General features: G+C 69.2%; 2 protein-coding genes across 2 annotated transcripts; both read right to left on the reverse strand.

The window, feature by feature from the left end:
- Positions 1–23: 23 nt before the first annotated feature.
- CHLRE_17g739550v5 (uncharacterized protein) lies at positions 24–4832 on the reverse strand. Its single transcript, XM_001691465.2, has 9 exons — positions 4532–4832; positions 4353–4439; positions 3841–3987; positions 3103–3188; positions 2565–2640; positions 2035–2114; positions 1535–1667; positions 1253–1322; positions 24–733 (listed from the first exon to the last, which is right to left on the reverse strand). Exons 1-9 carry the CDS (start codon positions 4805–4807, stop codon positions 573–575), a joined length of 1116 nt encoding a protein of 371 aa, XP_001691517.1. The 5' UTR covers positions 4808–4832; the 3' UTR covers positions 24–572.
- Positions 4833–4886: 54 nt separating this feature from the next.
- CHLRE_17g739551v5 (uncharacterized protein) lies at positions 4887–18522 on the reverse strand. Its single transcript, XM_043072618.1, has 11 exons — positions 18131–18522; positions 17492–17958; positions 15860–17143; positions 12584–15757; positions 10342–12380; positions 9816–10069; positions 9042–9596; positions 8581–8799; positions 8100–8378; positions 5450–7823; positions 4887–5296 (listed from the first exon to the last, which is right to left on the reverse strand). The coding sequence occupies exons 1-11, from the start codon at positions 18410–18412 to the stop codon at positions 5037–5039; spliced, it is 11187 nt and encodes a 3728-aa protein (XP_042915077.1). The 5' UTR covers positions 18413–18522; the 3' UTR covers positions 4887–5036.
- Positions 18523–19340: the final 818 nt, after the last annotated feature.

Consider the following 19340-nt stretch of genomic DNA (forward strand, 5'->3'; position numbering starts at 1 on the left):
TATTATTGGCAAGATACTGTTTAGGTATAGCAGAAGCGAACTTACCCAACATGTCCCGCGCCACTGATGTCATCCGTGCCCACGTCAATGACGTCAATTATGCTGACACTCCGACCCGAGCAAACCCGGAAATGCGCCACAGCGCCCCTCCGGCAGTCCGGACCTGTGAATGGTTGAATGGAAGCAGCCCTAGGCTCCCCCCCCCCAGCCATCACGACACTCATGTGTGCTCTATGGCATCAGGCTGGCACTAGGGCACTCCCATTCTCACCTCCAGGGCACAGCAGTGCCCTCACCACTAGCCCAAACTGCTCCTCCCGTGTCAACATGCCCTGACACCGTCCGTCATCACCTCTGCAACTGCCACACAGACATCCACTCCACCACAACAAACCTCGGCCCACAGCCGCCCTCCGCCCTCTGGCCCCCGTCTGGCCCTCGTCCACCTCCCTTCTCGGCCCGCCAACCCCTGCCCCTCATCATGATTCAATCTCCCTTCATGCCACCACGCCTGAGAAGGTTCCCTTCTTCCCCACCTCCCGTGCCCGCGTTCCCTAGCAAGCTGACACCGTCTAGTTCTTGAGACTCTTCATGAAGTAGTTGAGCGAGGTGACGGTGCGCGCCAGCTGCGACAGCAGGCTGGGCTGCTTGGCCTCGCCATCCGCCCCCACCTCGCCCCCACTGGCGCCGGGGCCCTCCAGAAACTCCCGGACCATATAGTCAAGCGCCTCACCTGCGTGTGCGTGCGTGTGTGTGTGTGCGTGTGTGCGTGTGTTAAAAAAACGAAATGAAAGCCCGCCCAACGACGCGACGGAGTTTGTGTGTGTGTGTGTGTGTGTGTGTGTGTGTGTGTGTGTGTGTGTGTGTGTGTGTTTGTGTGTGTGGGCGGGCTTGCATGCATGCGTGCGTGCGTGCGTGTGTGTGTGTATACAGTCGCTCATGGGGAACGGATTGATGGTTGGGGCAATGCATGGTCCCCATGCATGGCGGCCCGGCGCGCACGGAGCGAGTTGGTGGGCGGCAAAGGCAAACGTGCAACTGACGACTTTGCGAGGCGCCCAGGGCGTGCAAGCCTCGGCGTCACGTCACCAGGATGGTGGATGTGCTGACGACGCAAGCGCTCGGAAGCTAACAGGCAGCGGCACGCCGCCCAACCCATGGGCAGGCAGGCAGGCAGGCAGGCCGCACGCCCCCCAACATGCCCACACACACACGCCCCCCCCCCCCACACACACGCGTTCACGCGACGCACCCTGCGGCCGCGTGGCGCTCTCCTTGATGAGGCGGTAGCGGCCCGGCATGTTCTCCTCCTCCACAAACACCTGGGCAGGGCAACAACGCAGCCAAACACACACAGGATGAACCGTCGTTTCGCTGCATTGCATAAACCGTCTTTGCGCAGTGTTTTCCTTGTGCTCTTCAACACAAGATGAGGTGCGCATGGTTGCGTAATAAGATGTCGCCCTCCACCCCCGCCCGGCTTCCCCCCGTCCGGCCCACGCTTCCCCCCCCCCTACGTTTCCCCCCTGCCCACCTTCCACTGCTCCGGATAGCGGCGGTAAACGGAGCCGATGTCGCCGATGGGGCGCAGCGAGTAGGTGACTGTGAAGTTCTGTAGGAACTGACTGCGAATGCGACGGCTGTTTAGGCCCAGGCCCACATCGCCGCTGTTATGGGGGATTACATTTATGATCATTGAAGCAGTGAAGGCGTAAGCGGGATCAGTACGGTAGTATAGGGGGAGGGGGAGAAAGATTGGGTGGATTGCTCAGTTGAGATCGGGTGGTTAATGACAATGCCGCATTTGGAAGGCTGCAACGGACGTGGAGCAACGGCCTGTGCGCTGGCTGTATGCACACCGCGCACACACATACACACACACACACACAAACACACACATACACACATACGCACACACATACACACACATACACACACATACACACACACACACACACATACACACATATCACACACACGCACACAAAACAAACACACACACTTCCCGTTTCCCTGAAGCGCACACGCGCCCACCTGCTGAGGCGCTGGTTGAACAGCACGATGGGTCGGTCCAGGGCGCCCTCCGTCTCAGCCTGCTGCGACATGGTGCGCACCTGTCGGCGGGGGTTGCAGGCGGGCGAGAGGGCGGGCAGGCGGGAGTGGGGCGGGCAGGCGGGAGTGGGCAGGTGGGAGTGGGGCGGTAGCCGGGTAGGTAGGCGCAGGGTCAGGCATGGGGTCAGGCGTGCGGCCGCAGGTGGGTGGGCATTTGGTGAGGCCCCGTGTGTAGCCTGGCGGCCCGCAGTGGTCTGGAGATCCCGACCTGCCCTGTGCTTGGTGCTGGTGGCAACCTGCAGCTGCCCCCGGTCGCGACACACATCCAACAGCGTCCGCCATACGTTTGCTCCCCTACCGCTGCCCGCTTGCTCCCCCATCGCATCAATCTAATCAAGGCGCAAGCCACACGCCCCCACTCCGCCGCATCCCACACAGCCCCACCACATGCCCCCACTACCGCCCTACCGCCCCCACCCACCCACCCCACCACCACCGCCCCCCCCACGCACCAGGCGCATGCACTCCTCGGCCCCGGGCGGGTCGGGGCAGGCGATCACTACCAGCTCGTCGTCGGCGTCCACCGGCCTGCAGGGGCGGGGGTTACAGTCATGATTGTTTACGAAGTGAAGGCGTAGCCAGGTACAGTAGTGCAGCAGACGCGTTGTTACCGGGGAACGGGAGGCGGGGGTTTGGGGACATAGCAGCTGAGTCAGCTGCCACACGCGTGTGTCTGCCGGCACGACTGCGCCACGCTTCCCTTCCGCCAGCCTGCTGGCAGCACTGCTCTCACCACCAAGTGCTCGGCCTCCCGCCTCGCCTTCCACCCTTGCTGGTTCCCTTGCCTCCCGCCCGGCCGGCCGGGTGGCGACCGCCCGCCCACTGCCGCCCGCCCCCGGCCCCCGCTCCCGCCCACCCGCGACCCGCCGCTACAGCCCCAAATTGCCACTGCCGGTACTACCGCTACTGCTACTGCCACTGCTTCTGCCACTGCTACTGCCACTGCTACTGCCATAACTACTGCTGCTGCTGCCGCTGCTGCCGCCTCACTTGCGGTCGTTGAGCGACGCGATGTTGAACTGGCGGTCCGCCCACTGGTGGCTCAGCATGGCCGCCACACCCGCGTCAGGGTACACCTGTTTGTGTGTGGGCGGGTGGTGGCGGCGGTGGTCAGGTGGTTAGGCGGGGTCAGGTCGGGGTCAGGTGGTGTCAGGTCCGGGTCGGATGATGGTGTTGGAGGTAGGTGCGGATGTGCGGTGGACCCCCGGTGCTGCGGCCCACCCATACTGTATGTGCGGCCTCACTCTCAACACCCAGCCACTCCGCTTTTTCATTACCGTATCTCAGGCATCATCCAACCTCCGAATCCTCCTGCCACGCGGACTGGCTCGTGTCTTCCTTTCGTGCTGACTCCACACGTCTGCGGGAGTTGTCCTACATACCCACAGACCCCGCGACGCCCCCCTGCCGCCAGCCGCATGCGCCAAGCCCGGCGTCCAATGCGCCAACACATGAAGCCCGCTGCGCCCGCCTGCGCCGGTCTCCACATCCCGCTGCCCCTCCTGCTACAGATCGCCATTCCCTGTTTCCAGCTACCCGCCCCGCGACTCCCGCACTCTCCCCCTCCGCTCCCCCTCACCCTGCCCCTCCTCCAGTGCCGGCTCCCCCCTAGCTTGGTCTGGTTTATTTTGGGCTGGTGTATACAACTCCCCGCCCCTCCTTCCCCCTCCCCCTCCCTTCCCCCCTCCCCCGCCCTCCCCTCCCCGCCCCCACCCCCAGGGCCCTCACCGCACGGATGTATCCAGTGGAGCCCAGGCTGATGGCCAGCTGCTCCAGGAAGCGCCGCGTCATGCGCCAGAAGCGCTCCTGGTCGCCGCGGTTGGGGAAGATGGGGCCGGAGATGGGGTCCCAGAACTCAGGCAGGTGCAGCTCGACCTGCGGGGGTTTGAAAAAGGAAAGGTTGTAAAATACAACATTGGGCACAGGATGCAGGCAGGGGGTGCCGGGTTGAGAGGGCGAGGGTGAGATTGTGTTTGCGTGGTTGGGGAGGTTGTGGGGTTGCGTCGGCGTTGGCGGAGGGGTGTTTGACCGCTAGCACTAAGGGACGGCGTTGTGTACGAGTATTGCTCGTGGTGGTGCTAGTGCTGCTGGCTGTGCCTTCCGCCGCAGCCCTCAAGGCTGTGCTAAGACCCCCCTTGAATGGAACTATTGCGCTATGTGGCAAGCATGTTGCCAGGTAGCAGGAGCGGAGCAAGTTTCTACACGGCAGCAGCAGGCGTGGCACCTGGCGGGAGGCGCACCTGGCAGCGCATGTTCCCACGCTGGATGGCTTCCGCGGTGGCCTTCGCGGCCTGGTCGATGGAGTCAGCTAGGCTGTTGGGTAGCACCTGTACAGTAAGATTCACTGGTAAAATCCGGGAAAGAGCGACGGTAGAGCAAACCAGGTTTGCGAGCCCAAGATGCAATAGTAGCCGCTCACATCGTCATCGCGCGGCCCAAGCTCCTCAGTGTTATCCAGAGGCGCCGCTGCAGCATTGACGTCAAACTGGGTGGCGCTCTCGTCGGTGGTCGCACGAGCAATCACCCCGCGCTTGCTGCTTGCGCTCTGCCCAGATGCGCCTGGTGCCGCGATGCTAGACAGTTGTTGGCTAGCATACGAAGGAATCGCCGAGGGCACGCGAACGCTGGGCACCGAGCTCGGCGCTGTCGCGCGAAATCGGGCCGACTGCTGTGGGCAACGAAGGACGCTTTGCATTTTTCTTTAGTTTAACTTGTGTGAAAAGCGGAAGGATCCGCCACTTTGACCAAAAGAGCCATGGTGCCCGTCAACCATCACGCCACGCCCACAGCGGCCAAGCAGCACCCCACCGCCCCTCCCTGTCGTCAGCTCCGGCGTCCGCTGCCGATTGTCTCTCAGTAAAACTCTACCTCCATCCCTCCCCCACCTTCACCTCCGCAAACAAATACCATCAGTCTGCACCTGGCTACCGCCGGCCAACTCCACCTTGACCCCCCTTGCTGCCACCACCTCGGCAACCACCACTGGCAGCACCGCCACCTGCACCCCCCGCCGCACCCCCCGCCGCGGCACCCCCGGGCGCCGCAGCCGCCCGCTCCCTCTCCGCCTCCCCCTCCTTGTCATCTTGGGGATCGTATTTGTACTTGATCGCGAACAGGCGGTCGTAGTCCCGGTCGGGCTGGCACACGATGAAGTCCTCCAGGTCCGACCAGCCCTCGTCCGAGCCTGCGTGTGCGTGTGTAGCGGCGTGTGTGCATGTGCGTGTTGAAAAGCAACAAAACGAAGCCCGCGTACGTGTGTGTGCATGTGTGTGTGTGTGTGTGTGTGTGTGTGTGTGTGTGTGTGTGTATGTGTGTATGTGTGTCATAAACACCTCACCTGAGTCGCGGCCGCCGGTCTCCCGAAGGCACGCCGCAACAAAGGCGTTGCGGGCCGGGCGGCGCTGCTTCTTGTTGCGCCGGCGCTTGGAGCCGGTGGAGGGCGACGCCACGGGTTGCGAGCCGCTCGGGCCTGCAGCACCGGCTGCGCCCGCCGCGCCTCCACCCTGCACGCGAGGCTTGGCAGCGGCCTTCTTTCCCGCCCCCGCCCCTGCCCCTGAGCCTGCCCCTGCCCCTGCTCCTGCCCCGGAGGCAGCAGCTGCGGACGCCTTCCCACTGCTGGCGGCACTCTGCCTCCCTGCGGTGCCGACGCCGGACGTACGAGCGCGTTTCGGCCGGTTTCCACCCCCGGCCCCGCCTCCAGCTCCAGCGCCGCCGTCATCATCGCTTTCGCTGTCGTCGCCATGTGTGCCACTGTCGGCGTCGCTGTCAGGAGCAGAAGCGGCGGCAGCAGCGCCCTCCGGCATGTCGCGGCTCCCGCCCCCTTTCCGCTTCCTGCTGCTCGCCGCCGCGCCGCTCGCCGATACGCCCACAGCCGCATTGGGCCCAGGCCCCGCCGTCGCGCCCGCCCTTGCTGCCGCTGCCGCTGCTGGTGCCGGTGCTGGTGCCTGAGCCTTCACCATGGCTGGGGCGATGGGTATGGGGGCAAGTCGCTTCCGAACAGGCTGGCTTGGGGCCGCCGCCGCCGCCGCCGCAACGACCGCCGCCGCCGGCACCGTAGGCTTGGCGGTCGTCGCCGCCGCGAGCGGCATGGGTCGAATGCTTCTCCGCATAGGACCTGCCGGCGACAGCCCTGGCCCCGGGGCTGCGGCCACAGGAGCCGCAGCTGCAGCGACGAGCGCGGCGGACCCCGTCGCAGCGATACCCGCGGTGCCAGGCCCACCCTGCCTTGCCGCCGTCGCCGCCGCCACTGCAGCTCCGCTGGCGCCGCCAGCAGGCACAGGCGCATGGGCCACCGCCGCCGCAGCGGCTGCTGCCACCGCCGCAGCCTGCCGGCCGCGCGCGACCGCCGCTGCCGCCAGCCCCGCTCCTCCCACTCCTCCCGCATCCCCAGAGCATCCGGCCGCTGCTGCCGCTTGCGCCCGTGCATCCAGCGGCGCCGCAGGCTCGGGCGCCGCCGCCGCGGCTGCTGTTGCCGTCGTCGTCGCTGCACCTCCCGGCGCCTTGTGCTCCTTCCCGTCGCCGGACTTGGGAGCTGCGGCTGTCTGCTGCCCGCCGGCCGCAGCAGCAGCGGGCGTCCGCTGCGAGTGTGGCCGAGCAGCCTCCGGCGCTTTCGCCGCCGGCGCCCGCGGCTGCTTGCCACCAGTTCGTGGCGCCGGCGCCGGCGTCCGTGCGGGCACGGGTGCGGGTGTGGGTGCAGGTGCGCGTGCGGGCGCAAGCATGGGCATGGGCACGGGCGGCTGCTCCTGCCGCAGGTGGTTCCCCACACGGCCCGTCTTGCTCGGCTCACTTCGCATGCCCTTCCGCTGCTCCTCCCCCTCCTTGTCCCTCTCCTCCTGCTCCTCCCCTTCCTGCACCTCCACCTCCTCCTCTAGGTCCATTCGGCCCAGCAACAGAAACAGCGGCTCATGTGGCACCTCCTCCCCCTCCTCCTGCTCCTGCTCCGCCGCCGTCCCCTGCCCTTGGTGCGCCAGCCCTCGCGCGAGCGCATGGCCCGACCCCGTGGCCACATGCCCCAGCGGCCCGTGGCCCGCGCCTGCCGCACCGGACACGCGCCCAGCCGCCCCTAAGCCAGCGGCCGCGACCACCGGCTCTGTAGTGGCGGCGGCGGCGGTGGCATGGCCCCCCGCCGCCACTGCCGTCACCGCTGCCGCGCCGACATCATCATACGGTGAGGAATCAGGAGACATGGCACCTGCCCAGCCCCGGCCGAGGCCCAGGCTGAGGCCCGCACCGCTAGCGCCGCCAGCGGCTTCAGCGTTGGCGGCGGCAGCTGCGGCGGCGGCCGTTTTTTTGCGCTTGCCAGTCGCGGTGGCGGTACTGACGCGGCCGCGCACGCGCTCCGCCGCCCTGCGCAGGAGGTCCTCCAGCGCCTGCAGGCGCCGCAGGTGCCGCCACTGCCGCCGCCGCCACCGGTCCTGCGGCCGCCGCCCGTCTTGCGACTCCTCCTGAGCTGCCGCCACCTCCTTCTCCCCCACCTCCTGCTGTTGCTGCTGCTGCTCCTGCTGCTGCTGCTGCTGCCCCCGCTGCTCCTGCTCCGCCACCGCCGCGCGCTCCCGCGCCGCGGCCTCCAACAGGTCCGCCAGCCGCAGGCAGGTGGCGTGCCAGCGCCCCACGCCCTCGTACAGGCGGCGGCTGTAGCCGACCAGGGCCCGGCCGGTGCTACTGCCACTGCTACTGCCACTGCCGCTGCTACTGCCGCACAGCGTGACCAGCTGCAGAACAGGGACCACACGGGTGATGGTTAAGGCAGCAGAAGAGATGGGGCCGAGGGCAACATCGTCATGCAGGCTTCGCGCGCAGGCCCAGACGATACCCTAGTTCGCGGTCGCAGGCTTGCTGGGCCCCGGCCCCGGCCCCGGCACCCGCACCCGCACCCGCACCCGCACCCGCACTGCACAGGCTACCGCGCACACCGCACACACACACACCCAACCCCCCCGCACACCCAACCCCCTCCCCCCTCCTCGCCCCAACCCTCACACACCCACCTGCTGCATCAGTGGCTCCAGCTCGGGCCGGTGGTACTGCGCCACCGCCACCGCCATACACAGCTCCCACTCGCACTCGCCCGCCTGCCCGCACTCTTCCTCCTCCTCCTCCTGCTCCTGCTCCTCCAGCCCCTCTTCATGGTCCTCCTGCTGCTCCGCCTCCGGCCCCTCAACATCCGGGGCAGGGGCCCTGGTCGCGGCGGCTGCTGCTGCGGCGGCAGCGGCGGCGGCGGCGGCGGCTGCGCGGTGATACAGCAGCACTGCGGCCGCCGTGGCGCACTGCGAGTGAAGGCAGGTGGGTGGGCAGGCAAGTAGGTAGGCAGGTGGGTAGGTGGGCAGCTGTCATGGTCAAGGCATGTTGTCGCTGTGGTTCTCCCTTCATCTCCCAAGGGCTGAGCTGTGAGTTCCCACACCAGCAGCAAATCAACCGTCGCTGCAGCTGCGCTGCAATGCGCTGCCGTTGAGCCGGCGCCGCACCCACCTCAACGGCTACAGCCATGCTGCGAGCCGCCGAGGCCGCCAGGTCCGCGACACCGGCAGCGACACTGAGAGTGGCGGCGCCGCCGCCGCCGCCACCGCTGCTACAGCCAGTGCCACTGCCACCGCCCTGACTGGCTTGGCCGCCTGACAGGAGCGGCAGTAGCAGGACCGAGGCACGGGCGCTACAGCCGAGACAGGAGGCCAGCGCGTCCGGCACATCCTGCACGTGTGCGTGTATGCCGTGCGTGTGTGTAAGGCTGTGCGTGCGTGTATGTAAGCGGCTGTACGTGCGCGTGTGAGCGGCGTCAAGTGCGTGTGTGTACGATGATGTGCCAGCGGGGCACCACACGCCGACGTCGGCAGGCGCTCTGCTGGCGGGGGCAGTCGTTGCGTAGGCGGGGGGAACAAAGACCCGCCAGCATCCTCACATACATACACACACACGCGCGCAGCCACACCCACCTGAAGCTCCAGCGCCTTCGCGGCAGTCCCGGGGCGCTGTCTCTGTCGCCACTGCGAAAGCCCATGTCCTAGCATTGCCGTCTCTTCGTACTCTTCTGCAGACCCTTCCGTGTCAATCTCCTGATCTCTCCCGCGCGCCGCCGCCGCCGCCGCCGCCCGGCCCGCCGCCGCCAGCGCCGCCGTTGCATCCAGCAACGGCTGCCGCAGCGCCGGCGCCGCCGCCACCTCCAGTAGCACCCTTGCTACTGCCAGTCGGCCGCCACTGCTGCAACTACTGCCGCCGGTTGCGGCTGCAGCTGCTGCTGCTAAGGCCGCGGAGTGCATCCAGGGCGGTGCAGGGTGGTGGGCGTGTAGCGGGGAGCCAGCGGGCCCGGAGGGCCCCTCAGCAGCAGACAGACCGCCGGCGCGGGCAAGGAAGGGACACAGCCGCAGCGGCCGACACCGGGGCCCCGCTGCCCCGGCAGCGGCGGCAGCGGCAGCGGCGGCAGTGGCCGCAGTGGCTGCGCCGACAGGCGGTTGTGGAATGTGCGTGACTACGGCCGAGGCGGAGATAAGCTGCGAGTGCACGGGAGTCAGGAAGGCAGGCACGATGAGTCAGCGACCAACCAAGTTCCTCTCCTAGCTCCGTTCGTGACACCTGCAATGTGCGCTTCCAACCCCGGTTCCACCCGTTCCCACACGGCTCCGCCCGCTTTCTACCCCGTTCGCTTGCCCGCCAAATCGCCACGCCTGCCCAGCTGTAACCCGCGCCACAGGCCGTGCCCTTGGCCGCACCTGCGCCGCCAGAGACGCGACGTCGGGGACGCCGGCTCCCCGGCACGCCAGCGCCGCCAGCCTGTGCACAGCCGATTCGGACAGCGGCGGCGGGAGCGCGGGCGCCTGCACCGCCCGCACCGACGCCCCCGGGCGTCCAGCTGGCGCGGCGGCGAGCCTGCCGGCGCCGCCGCCCCGGGATGCCGTGGTGGTTGTGGTGGTGATGCTGCCGCCGGCGCCGGCGCCGGGCCCCGCCACTGTTAGATTGGCATATTCTGCGATGAGGTGAATGGAAAACGCATTTGTTTCTGGCCGTGTCAAAAGTGCAGAACGGCGATCTGGCACGGGGTCGTCAAGACGTGCCGACGGCGGCACGAGGCATTGATGAGCCCGCGCCTAGTTGTGTGTGCATACGCGCGGGGTAGTAGTTGCACAATAGTTGCACGACATCATTTTACTTGATTGGTCACACACACGCCATTGTCGTCTCTTTGGCATGCTCCCAAACAACTACTGTACCGCACGGCCGCGTCCCCCCCCGGCTCACCCGAGGCCAGCAGCAGCTTCCTGCTGACGCCAGCCACGAGCACACCCAGCTCCCGGGATGCAATTGCAGTCGCCGGTGCCGGTGCCGGTGTCGGTCGGTCTTTCGATGACCAACGCCGCTGCTGCTGGCCTGCCTTGCCGCCTTGCCGCGGCTGCGAGTACGACTGGCCCTGGTGCGGCTCATCGGCCCGCACCAGCGCCGCCGCCAGCGCCACCAGCGCCGCCACCTGCTCTGACCCATGACGCGCCGCCGCATTCGCCGCCGCCGCTGCCGCCGCTGCTGATGACGATGACGATGCTGACGACGCCCCTGCCGACTGCAGAGACCGTGCCTGCTGCCCCTGCTGCAGCAGCGCCCACGCCTCGTGCAGCGCGCACAGCGCCGCCGCCGCCAGCAGCCGCTGCTCCGCGGCGCGCTGCGTGGCGGTCCAGGTGCCGCTGGCGGCCGCCGGCCGCACCGCCAGCAGGCAGGCGCGAAGCACCTCCCGCCGCGGCGGCCCCGTGAGGCCGGCGTGTGGGAACAGCAGTGAAACAGCGGGCGAGAGCAAGGCCGCCGCGGACACCACCGGTGCAGGAGAAGAAAGAGCAGCAGGAGCTGCAACGGCGGGAGTTGCGGCGGCGCCGGCAGGGTGCATGGCGCCGGCCGGCTGCCCCGGCGGCAGCTGCGACAGGCGCCGCGGCGGCACCAGCGCGCATGCGCTTGCGACCGCCTCTGATGCTGTCTCTGCCGTGAGCGGTGCCGCCACGGGAAGCCGCTGGCTCAGCGCGCCTCCGCTAGGTACATGCTGCCTGCTGGAATGGGCGGCGGAGGCGGAGGCTGCGGACAACGCGGATGCCGCATTGGCGGCCAGTCGCAGCAGCCGCAGCGCCGCGGCGCCGGCCTGCGCCAGCTCGGCAGCCAGCGCCGCCCGCGGCGGCTCTCGCGCTGTTTGAGCACCGGGGCAGTGCGGCGGTGGGAGTTGCGGCTGCGGCGTTGCGCCGTGGGCAGCCGGATCCCCGGTGCCGGGCCCTGGCGCCGTGGCAGCGGCAGCAGTGACCACGTGGGAGGGCGCTGCTGTTTGGGCGGCATGTGGCGGCTCCAAGGCCACGGGGCAGCCAGCCTGGCCCCGTGCTGCGCCCGGACCCGGCGTAGGAGACGGGCCAGGACAGCCAGGGCCAGGGGCGGGGCCGGCATCCCGTGCCTCCCGCGGTGCTGGTCCCGTGCCGGCAGCCGCAGCCGCAGCCGCAGCTGCAGCCGCAGCCGCTGGCGTGGTCTTGGCAGTGGCAGCGGCAATCGGGTTCGGGCGGCTTCGCCGCGGGCTGCCCGGGCTGCTGCCACCGCCGCCGGCACTGGCGGCTGGGGCGGGCGCCTCCGCCCCCTGCAGCCTGCTGCTGCGGCGGCGGCCAGTGGAGGAGGCCGCCGCCACCCCCACCGCCACTGCACAGGTGTCCGCGCTGGCAGCTGCGGGCGCGCCCCGTCTGCCTCGAGCTCCAGTTCCAGTTCCAGCTCCAGATCCCGCTCCCGCTCCAGAATCGCTGGCGCCGCCCGGCCCCGTCTTGGTCGGCGACTGCAGCGTTGCCGCCGCCACCGCCGCACTTCTGGTCATTGTTGTTGTGGTTGTTGTTAATGTTGTGGTCGTTGTCGCTGTCGCGACACGCGCTGCGCTGCCTGCCTGCTTGCTGAGACGCGGCGAGCTCCGCAACGGCTCAGCCTTGACAGCGGGAGCCGCCGCTGCACCTGCACTGCCGCCATCGCTTGCAAGCTGGGCCTGCTGCTGCGCCCGCTCCCCTCCAGCTTTCAACCCTGCCTTCTCCGAGCCCGCCGCCTGAGGCACCGGCGCCGCCTGCTCCGACACCGCGGCGGCCGCCCGTGCCGCTGCCGGTTTCTGCACCGACGCGGTCTTTTGCCGCTGCGATGGTGGCGCTGGAGTGGGCAGCGCTGCCGCGCTGCGGCGTTTGCGGCCCTGCCGGTCGCCGGCCTCGCCGCCGCCGCATGTCTCTGAGAAGCCTGTGAAGAGGGACAGGCTGGCGGCCAGCGCCTGCCGCTCACGTGCGGCCGCCCTGGGGCGGCGGAGGAGGAAGCCAGCGGCAGGAGGAAGGCAGCGGCGGGACGGGCGGGGGAAAGGTAAGATTGTATCAAAGGCAAGCCTCCTTGAAGCGAAGCCAGGGACATTGCGCAGCGACAATGACCGAGAAGATGCACGGCAGTGGAGGCCAGTGGGTGGAGCGACGGCCATATCATGCGTAAACAAGGCCGCGCTTACTTGGAAATCTTTGCAGGTGGCGGCTGCGACGCGTTGGCGGCCGGCGAAGACGAGGGCGATGGCGGCGCCACTGCGGCGGCTGCCGCTGCCGCTGCCGCCGCGCCACTTTTCAGGCCCGTGGCGTCAGGAGCGGTGCAACAGGACGCGGGTTGCTGCTGTACAGAGGAGGCATGCTGCAGCTGCTGCTGCTGCTGCTCCTTGCTAGACGGCTGCTGACGCTGTTGGTTGTTGTTATGGTGGTGGTGCTGCTGCTGCAACGAGTCCGGTGATAGCTGGGTGCTGGGTGTGCAGGCGGAGCGGCCCCCACTGCGGCCCTGGTGCTGGGACGATGCCGGCGGTGTCAGGGAGACGGACGCTACTGCCGCTGTAGCAGGTGGCGGCGGCGGCGGAGCTGCTACAGCCGTGGCCGTTCCTTGGGCCGCCGACTGCCCAGCCCCAGCCCCAGTTCCTTCCCTGCAGCCAGCGCCTACGTTAGCAGCCGCTCGCAACTGGTCCTGCTGCTGCTGTTCTTGCCGCCACACGTGCCGCGCCCGCGCGCGCGCCGCCACCGCCGCAGCCGCAGCCGCCTCCGCCAACTCGCGCACGTGCGCCCCCCACTCGCCGTACAGCCGCGGCGGCACATGCCGTACGGCTACCTCCACACGCGCTGCCGTACCGCACGCAAGCCCCATGCCGTATGACAGCAGCCGCCAGGCGCGGATCTCATCCGCATCGCCAGATCCCGATCCGGATACAACATCATCGCCGCCGCCGCTGTTGTTGCTGCTGCTGTTAGCTGGTATGCTGCCGAGCAGGCTCCGCAGCAGCGGTCCCGCCGCGGCAAGGGATAGGGGCCAGGTGGCGATGCTGGGCTGCCGCACCTTGGGTGGCACACCGTCAGTAGCAGCAGTCACAGCCGCTTCGGCTGTAGCGCCCGCGACGCCGATGGCTGCGGCGCCGCTGGCGCCAGGTGTGCACCCGACGCCCAAGCTCAGGCGCGCCTGTGCGCGCGAATGCGGCGTGGAGGCAGCGGCAGCGGCTGTAGCAGCGCCCGGCGTGGTGGCAGCAGTAGCGGCTGTAGCAGCGCCCGGCGTGGTGGTCGGGCGATGGCGGCGCAGCACGAAGAACCCCCGCCGTGCCGCCTGCTGCAGCCCTCGCTCTACGGTGGCTCCCTCGCTCTCGACATCTCCATCACCGCCACCGCCATCACCGCCACCGCCGCCACCGCCTGCACCAGCCCCGCACTCGCACTGGCTCACGGCCTTCGCAGGCAACAAGGCAGAGGGAGCAGCAGCTGCGGCTGCAGCAGGCGCATCCGTGCTGCGTGTGGGCCCTGGAGACCGCTCCGACGGCTGTAGCACCCGCGGCGGCGGCACTGCTGCCGCTGCTGCTGCTGCTGTGGCCGCCTCAGGCGGCTGTAGCAGCTCACCCACGCAGGCCTGCAGCGCACCGTGGCAGCCCACCAGCGCCGCCGCCACACCCGACAGCGCCACGCCCCACGCCGCCGTGACGCCGCCGCCGCCGCCGGTGTTGCCGCCCGCGGCGATCTCACCGCCCCCACCGCCCCCGCCGACGACATCGCGGCCCGCCAGCAGTGCGGCTCGCAGCGCCGCCTGCGCGGCCGCCAACCCCAGCCGCGCGGCAGGTGCTGCAGGCGCAACCGCCGCCGCCGCGTCCGCCGCCGCCGCCGATTCCCGCCCTGGCAGCAAGTCCGCCGCCGCCGCAATCACGGCGGTGACGACGCGTGCCGGCGGCGCGGGCTGCGACAGCAGCCAGTCGGCGATCGCCGCCAGCGCCTGCATCCGCAGCTGCAGCAACGCCACCGCCTCGGCACTGGCTGCTGCTGCCGCTGCTGGCGGCACTGCGGCCGTCACGCCGCCATCACCGCTGCCGGTGCCGCTGCCACTCCCGCCATCCAAGGCACAAAACGCAGCGTCCACCAGCACCTCTGCAAGGACAGCCGCCGCGTCGCCTGCGCCGCGCTTTTCAGCCCCCGTGGTGGCAGCGGCAGCGGCAGCGGCGGCGGCGGCCTGGCAGAGGCTCCGAAGCAGAGAAGCCAGTGGCGGCGCCGCCAGCGCCAACACGGGCGCCTGCGACTGTGACTGCAGCAGGAGGCGCAGCGCAGCCGAGCTGCGGCGGCGGCGTTGGGACCGCCCGCTGGCGCCACCACCCCACTGAGCTTGGCGGCAGGTCCGCCACCGCAGGCAGTGTCGCAGTGACGACGCCGCGGCGTCCCGCGCGTCCGCTTTCGCCTCTTCAGTCTCCGACCTATAGGGCGGCGCCGCCGCCGCAGGCTGCAGACACAGCCGCCGGACCGCCGCCGCCAGCCGTTCCCCCCAGAGCTGCGCCAACACCACCTCACGCTCCTCTCCTTCCTCCCCATCTGTCTCGTCGTCGTCGCCGTGGGCCCCTGAGTCATCGCCATCAGCATCAGCATCATCAGCCTGATACCGATCCTCCTGCTGCTGCTCTGCCCCTCCCGCTGCGTCCATGGGGCCCGCCGTGCCGCCGCCGAAGAGCCGCCGCCTGCTGCCCCGGGCCCGCTGCGGGCCGCGGCCGCGGCCGGTCGGCTCCCTCACCGGCGATAGCTGGGCGCTCCCCCAAGCTCCCTGCCCCTCCTGCCCCTGGCCCTGCTGCTGCTGCCTCTGCTGCTGCAGCTGTAGCGCGAGCTGCACCCTGTATAAGGCTGCGTCGGCCCACGTGCTGCTGCTGCTACTGCCGCCGCCACCACCGCCACCACCACCGCCACCAGCAGCAGCACCGCTGCTACTGCCGTCCAGCTGCGGCCGGCAGACCAGCTGTAGCAGCGCGTCCATCATGCCGCCCGCCTCCGCCGCCAGACTGGACGGCAGGCTGTAGCAGTGCCCCAGCACGCCGCACAGCACCTCCAGCGCCAGCCCGAGCTCCGCGCTGCTACAGCCGCCGCCGTCAGCGCCTGCGGCTGTAGCCGTGCCGATGGCTGTAGCAGCGCCCGCGCCCGTCCCCGAGTCGCCATCATCATCGCACTGGGCCCCGGTCATGAGCAGGCGCGTGTCGAGCATTGCCCAATGCGCCGATCGAGCGCTCGTGGCCGCGCCGCCGCCGCCGCCGCCTTCTGCGTCGCTGCCGCCGCCGCCGCCATTGCCACGGTAGGAGGAGGTGCCGTACCGGCTGGCCGTGAACGCAGACGGCGCACACGAGGTGGTGGCCGGAGACCTGGTGGTAGCGGTGGTGGCAGTGGTGGCGGGAGTTCTGGAGTGTGTGTGGTGTGTTGGAAGGACGCCGCCAGAGCTGCGAGGGCCGCGAGCCGCAGCCGGCGTGGCCGCGCTGCCGCCTGCCCCGTCGCCCAGAGCAACGCCCAGGGCAACGCCAGGGCTAAGGACAACCTGGGTCGCTGCAGCGGCAGTCGCGGCGGCGGTGGCGGCGGCTGCAGTGTCGCGCGCCGCCGCGGCGGCGGCCGCCTCCGCCGCCACCGGCGCCGCCAGCTGCAGCAACGCGTCGCACATGTCAGCGCAGTGCGGCAGCAGCGGCGCCGCCGCCGCCACCAGCGCCGCCGCCGCCGCCGGGCAGGGGCCGCTGGCGGCGTAACCCACGAACTCGCCAACCACCTGCGCCATCTCATCCGCTAGGAGCAGCTGCGGCTCCAGCTCCGCCGCCGCCGCCACCGCGGCGGCGTGCGGCGACCGCGGCGGCGTGGGCGCCAGCGTGGGACACGCGCCGAAGTTGTTGCACAGCACCGCGTGAGACCTCGCTGCTAACGCCGATACGGTCGCCGTCGCGGCCTGTGCGCGGGCCGCCGCCGCCTGCGCCGCCGCCGTCGCCGCGAGCAGCGCCTCCCGCTGCCCCGCACTGCGCGGCGCCGCCTGCGCCGCCGCCTGCGCCGCCGCCGCCGGCCCTGGGGCTTGCGCCGCCACCACCGCCCGCATGACGGCTGCGTTGGCGGCGGCCGCTGCGGCGGCGGCCGCCGCCACCTCCCTGTCTGCGGCGTCGGCCTGGCGCTGCAGCCGCTGCAGCTCCCGCACGGCGCCCAGCACGCGCGCCGCCTCCGCCAGGACGCTCCGGAGCACAGCCCACATCAGGCCGCTGCCGCCGCCCCCGCCGCCAGCCACACCGCCACCGCCACCCCCCGGCTGCACTCTTGCCCGACCCGCACGCTCCTCTTCCGCGCGGTCCTCGCCATCGTCGCCGTCGCCGTCGGTGCTGACGCCGGCGCCGGCGCCGTCGCCGCCACTGCCGCCGCCGCTGCAGCCCAGCCGCGCCAGCAGGCGCCGCAGCAGCCGGCGGGACAGCTGCGGGTAGCTCCAAGCCAGCGCCGCCAGCAGCCGCGCCCCGGCGTACGCCCGCGGCGCCGCCGCCGCCAGCAGCGCCGCCGGCACCTCCTGCACCGCCCCCAACACCGCTGCCTGCGACGCTGCAGCGCCGGTTTTGCCGTCCCTGTCCTCAACATCTTCATCAACCAGCGGCCGCGGCGGCGGCGGCTCCACCGGCAGCGGCGCCGCCAGCCAGCCCAGCGCCGCCTCCGTCAGCCAGGCTGCCAGGTGCGCCGCCAGCGGGGTACTGGCGCCGGGCAGCGCCGCCAGCGCGCGGCCCAGCTGGCGGGGCCTGGGCGGCGGGCGGAGGTGAGGTGTTGGTGAGGTGGCAGTGAAGGTGGCGGTGAGGTGGAGGTAAGAGGTAGGTGGGGTTACTGGTGGGTAGGAGCCGCACGCACATCGAACATGCACGCAATCAGAATTTGGCTGCGTGCGGTGTAGGACACGGGTGTAGGAGGGATTGGGTAGTAGGTGGCGAACATACCACCAGCGGCTTGCAGCACCAACACGCCCTACCGCCAAGCAGTGCCGCCCCAACACCGCTGCAAGCCCGCAAGGTGTGCGGCAGTGGCGCAGATGCTCAGCGGCCGTGTCGCCGCCCGTGTTGCTCCCCGGATGCCGCGCTCACGCTGTCACCCACCTGCTTCCGGCCGCGACCTCCGCCACCACCGCCAGCGCCGCGCCAACACAGCCGCCGCCGCCGCCGTTGACACCTCCACCGCCGCCACCCGGCCCCTGGCTCTGGCCATCAGATACGCCGCCGCACGCGAAGGCTAGCAGCAAGTCTGCCACCGCCCCTTCACAGGTGTGTTCAAGCGGGTCGGACACGCCAGCAGCAGCAGCAGCAGCCGCGGTGGTGGCCCCAGCTGCCGCCAGCTTTGTGCCCGCAACCCTGCTGCCGCCAGGCGCGTCGCCCGGCCCCGGGTCCTCCACAGCCCCGGTGCGTGGCTGCGAGGGCCTAGCGACTGCTGCTGCAGCTGCTGCTGCTGCTGCCGATGCGAAGGTGCGCGGCCGCAGCCGCTGCTGCAGCTGCTGCAGCTGCTGCAGAAGCAGGAGGCCCAGGGCCTCGTTACTCCGCGCCCGGCTCTCCACACGCAGCAGCATCTCCTGTGTTATGGGACATGTGCGGGCGGGCGTCACGTGCTAGCAGCGCAGCAGGGGGCCTTAACTGACACCCAGTGCACTGTGCAAGGTCCGTACGCTGTGGCTGTCGCCACCGGTTTTCCTGTCCTTTCCCTTCTCCCTGACAAACCCCTTCAACCCTCCTTCTCACACCTACCGGCACTCCCGGACTCTGAGCAGCAACGCAGCAGCCCACTGCATTTCGCAGGCAGGCAGTCCACACTCGGGAATCGCGACCAGCGGATGATGCGCAAGCTGCGCCGACCCCATCCTCGCTGTCCACGGACTGGAGTTCACCAGTTGCTTCAAGGGCATCCGTGCGTCGCTCAAGCTGGTCCAGGCAGGCTTCCACAATGCTGCCGAGCGCCAGCTCGTCGACCGGCGAGCACCCTAGCGCTGCTTGCAGCGCCTGTGCGCATGTTTCTGGTGTTTCCGGCATACCAATATATAATGCAAGCTACATAGTCATTGACACAAATTTTGGTCCTCCCGGATTTCTACATTTGATCATTTGCAACTGCATTCCGCTGGATCTAACAGTTATATGTTTGTAGATTTACATAACTGCAAAGAATTCAAGCTGCCGATGAATTGGGACCTGGTTCCATTCCCGCCCGTAATGACAGCCCCTCGAAAACAAGCAGTCCTTCGATGCATGCTCGCTCAATCACATAATCATTCCTTAACAGCTAGCCATTGGACCTCATGACTCAGGGACATCGGAGAGGACGCCGACTGGGATGCAACATGGGTGCCTGTCGATATACACACACGCAGCGTGTACAGCACAGCAGCTGCGGGGCCACAGCCCTGAACACCATCTGCAGCTCGGGAAGTCCAGGTGCGTGACTCGTGCCTTGACAAGTGAGCAGGGGCATGCACGACCGCTGAGCTACGCAGAACTGCGCAGAAACGTGTGATAGCAGGGGACAAAGAGGGGGTTTGACGGAACAGAAATTGCATGTCCACGTTTGGGTGAGGGGGGGGGGGGCAAGAAGCTCTCTCGGGGACTGACGCCTTCTGAGGTAGGTGGCGAAATCGAGGTGGGCATGGATGGCACAGCAGACTACGCCGAGTCAGCGCGTTGCTTGCATCGGGTCACGACGTGGATAGCACAACATGATGTGGATCAGGGGACGGATGTCCCGAGCAGAGATGGAGTTTGGGCGGGGTCAAGGTTAGGATGGCACCGGGATGTCTCTGCTCATGCTGCCCGTGGTAAGCCAACGGAGGCCACCGCCACTACCAGCACAGGAAATATCTGGCTATCTGCCCCAAGGGCCAACCCCCAAGGGCCAACCTTTCCCTTCGAGAAAACTGTATCCTTCCGACGAACCCGCGCGTCCGTACAACAGTAGTTGCCTGCC

Source organism: Chlamydomonas reinhardtii, chromosome 17, assembly GCF_000002595.2.
Source record: "Chlamydomonas reinhardtii strain CC-503 cw92 mt+ chromosome 17, whole genome shotgun sequence".
NCBI lineage: Eukaryota > Viridiplantae > Chlorophyta > Chlorophyceae > Chlamydomonadales > Chlamydomonadaceae > Chlamydomonas > Chlamydomonas reinhardtii.

What these genes read in the sequence shown, in the direction of transcription:
- CHLRE_17g739550v5 (XM_001691465.2), bottom strand. Translation starts at nt 4,807, where the DNA reads ATGCAAAGCGTCCTTCGTTGCCCACAGCAGTCGGCCCGATTTCGCGCG. An exon ending in GCGTCGCTCAACGACCGCAA is followed by an intron (nt 2,641 to 3,102) that starts GTGAGGCGGCAG and finishes CCGCCCCTGCAG; the next exon opens with GCCGGTGGACGCCGACGACG. An exon ending in GAGCGCCACGCGGCCGCAGG is followed by an intron (nt 734 to 1,252) that starts GTGCGTCGCGTG and finishes ACGCACACGCAG; the next exon opens with GTGAGGCGCTTGACTATATG.
- CHLRE_17g739551v5 (XM_043072618.1), bottom strand. Translation starts at nt 18,412, where the DNA reads ATGCCGGAAACACCAGAAACATGCGCACAGGCGCTGCAAGCAGCGCTA. An exon ending in TCGCGTCTCTGGCGGCGCAG is followed by an intron (nt 9,597 to 9,815) that starts GTGCGGCCAAGG and finishes GTGCACTCGCAG; the next exon opens with CTTATCTCCGCCTCGGCCGT. An exon ending in TGGAGCCACTGATGCAGCAG is followed by an intron (nt 7,824 to 8,099) that starts GTGGGTGTGTGA and finishes CCTGTTCTGCAG; the next exon opens with CTGGTCACGCTGTGCGGCAG.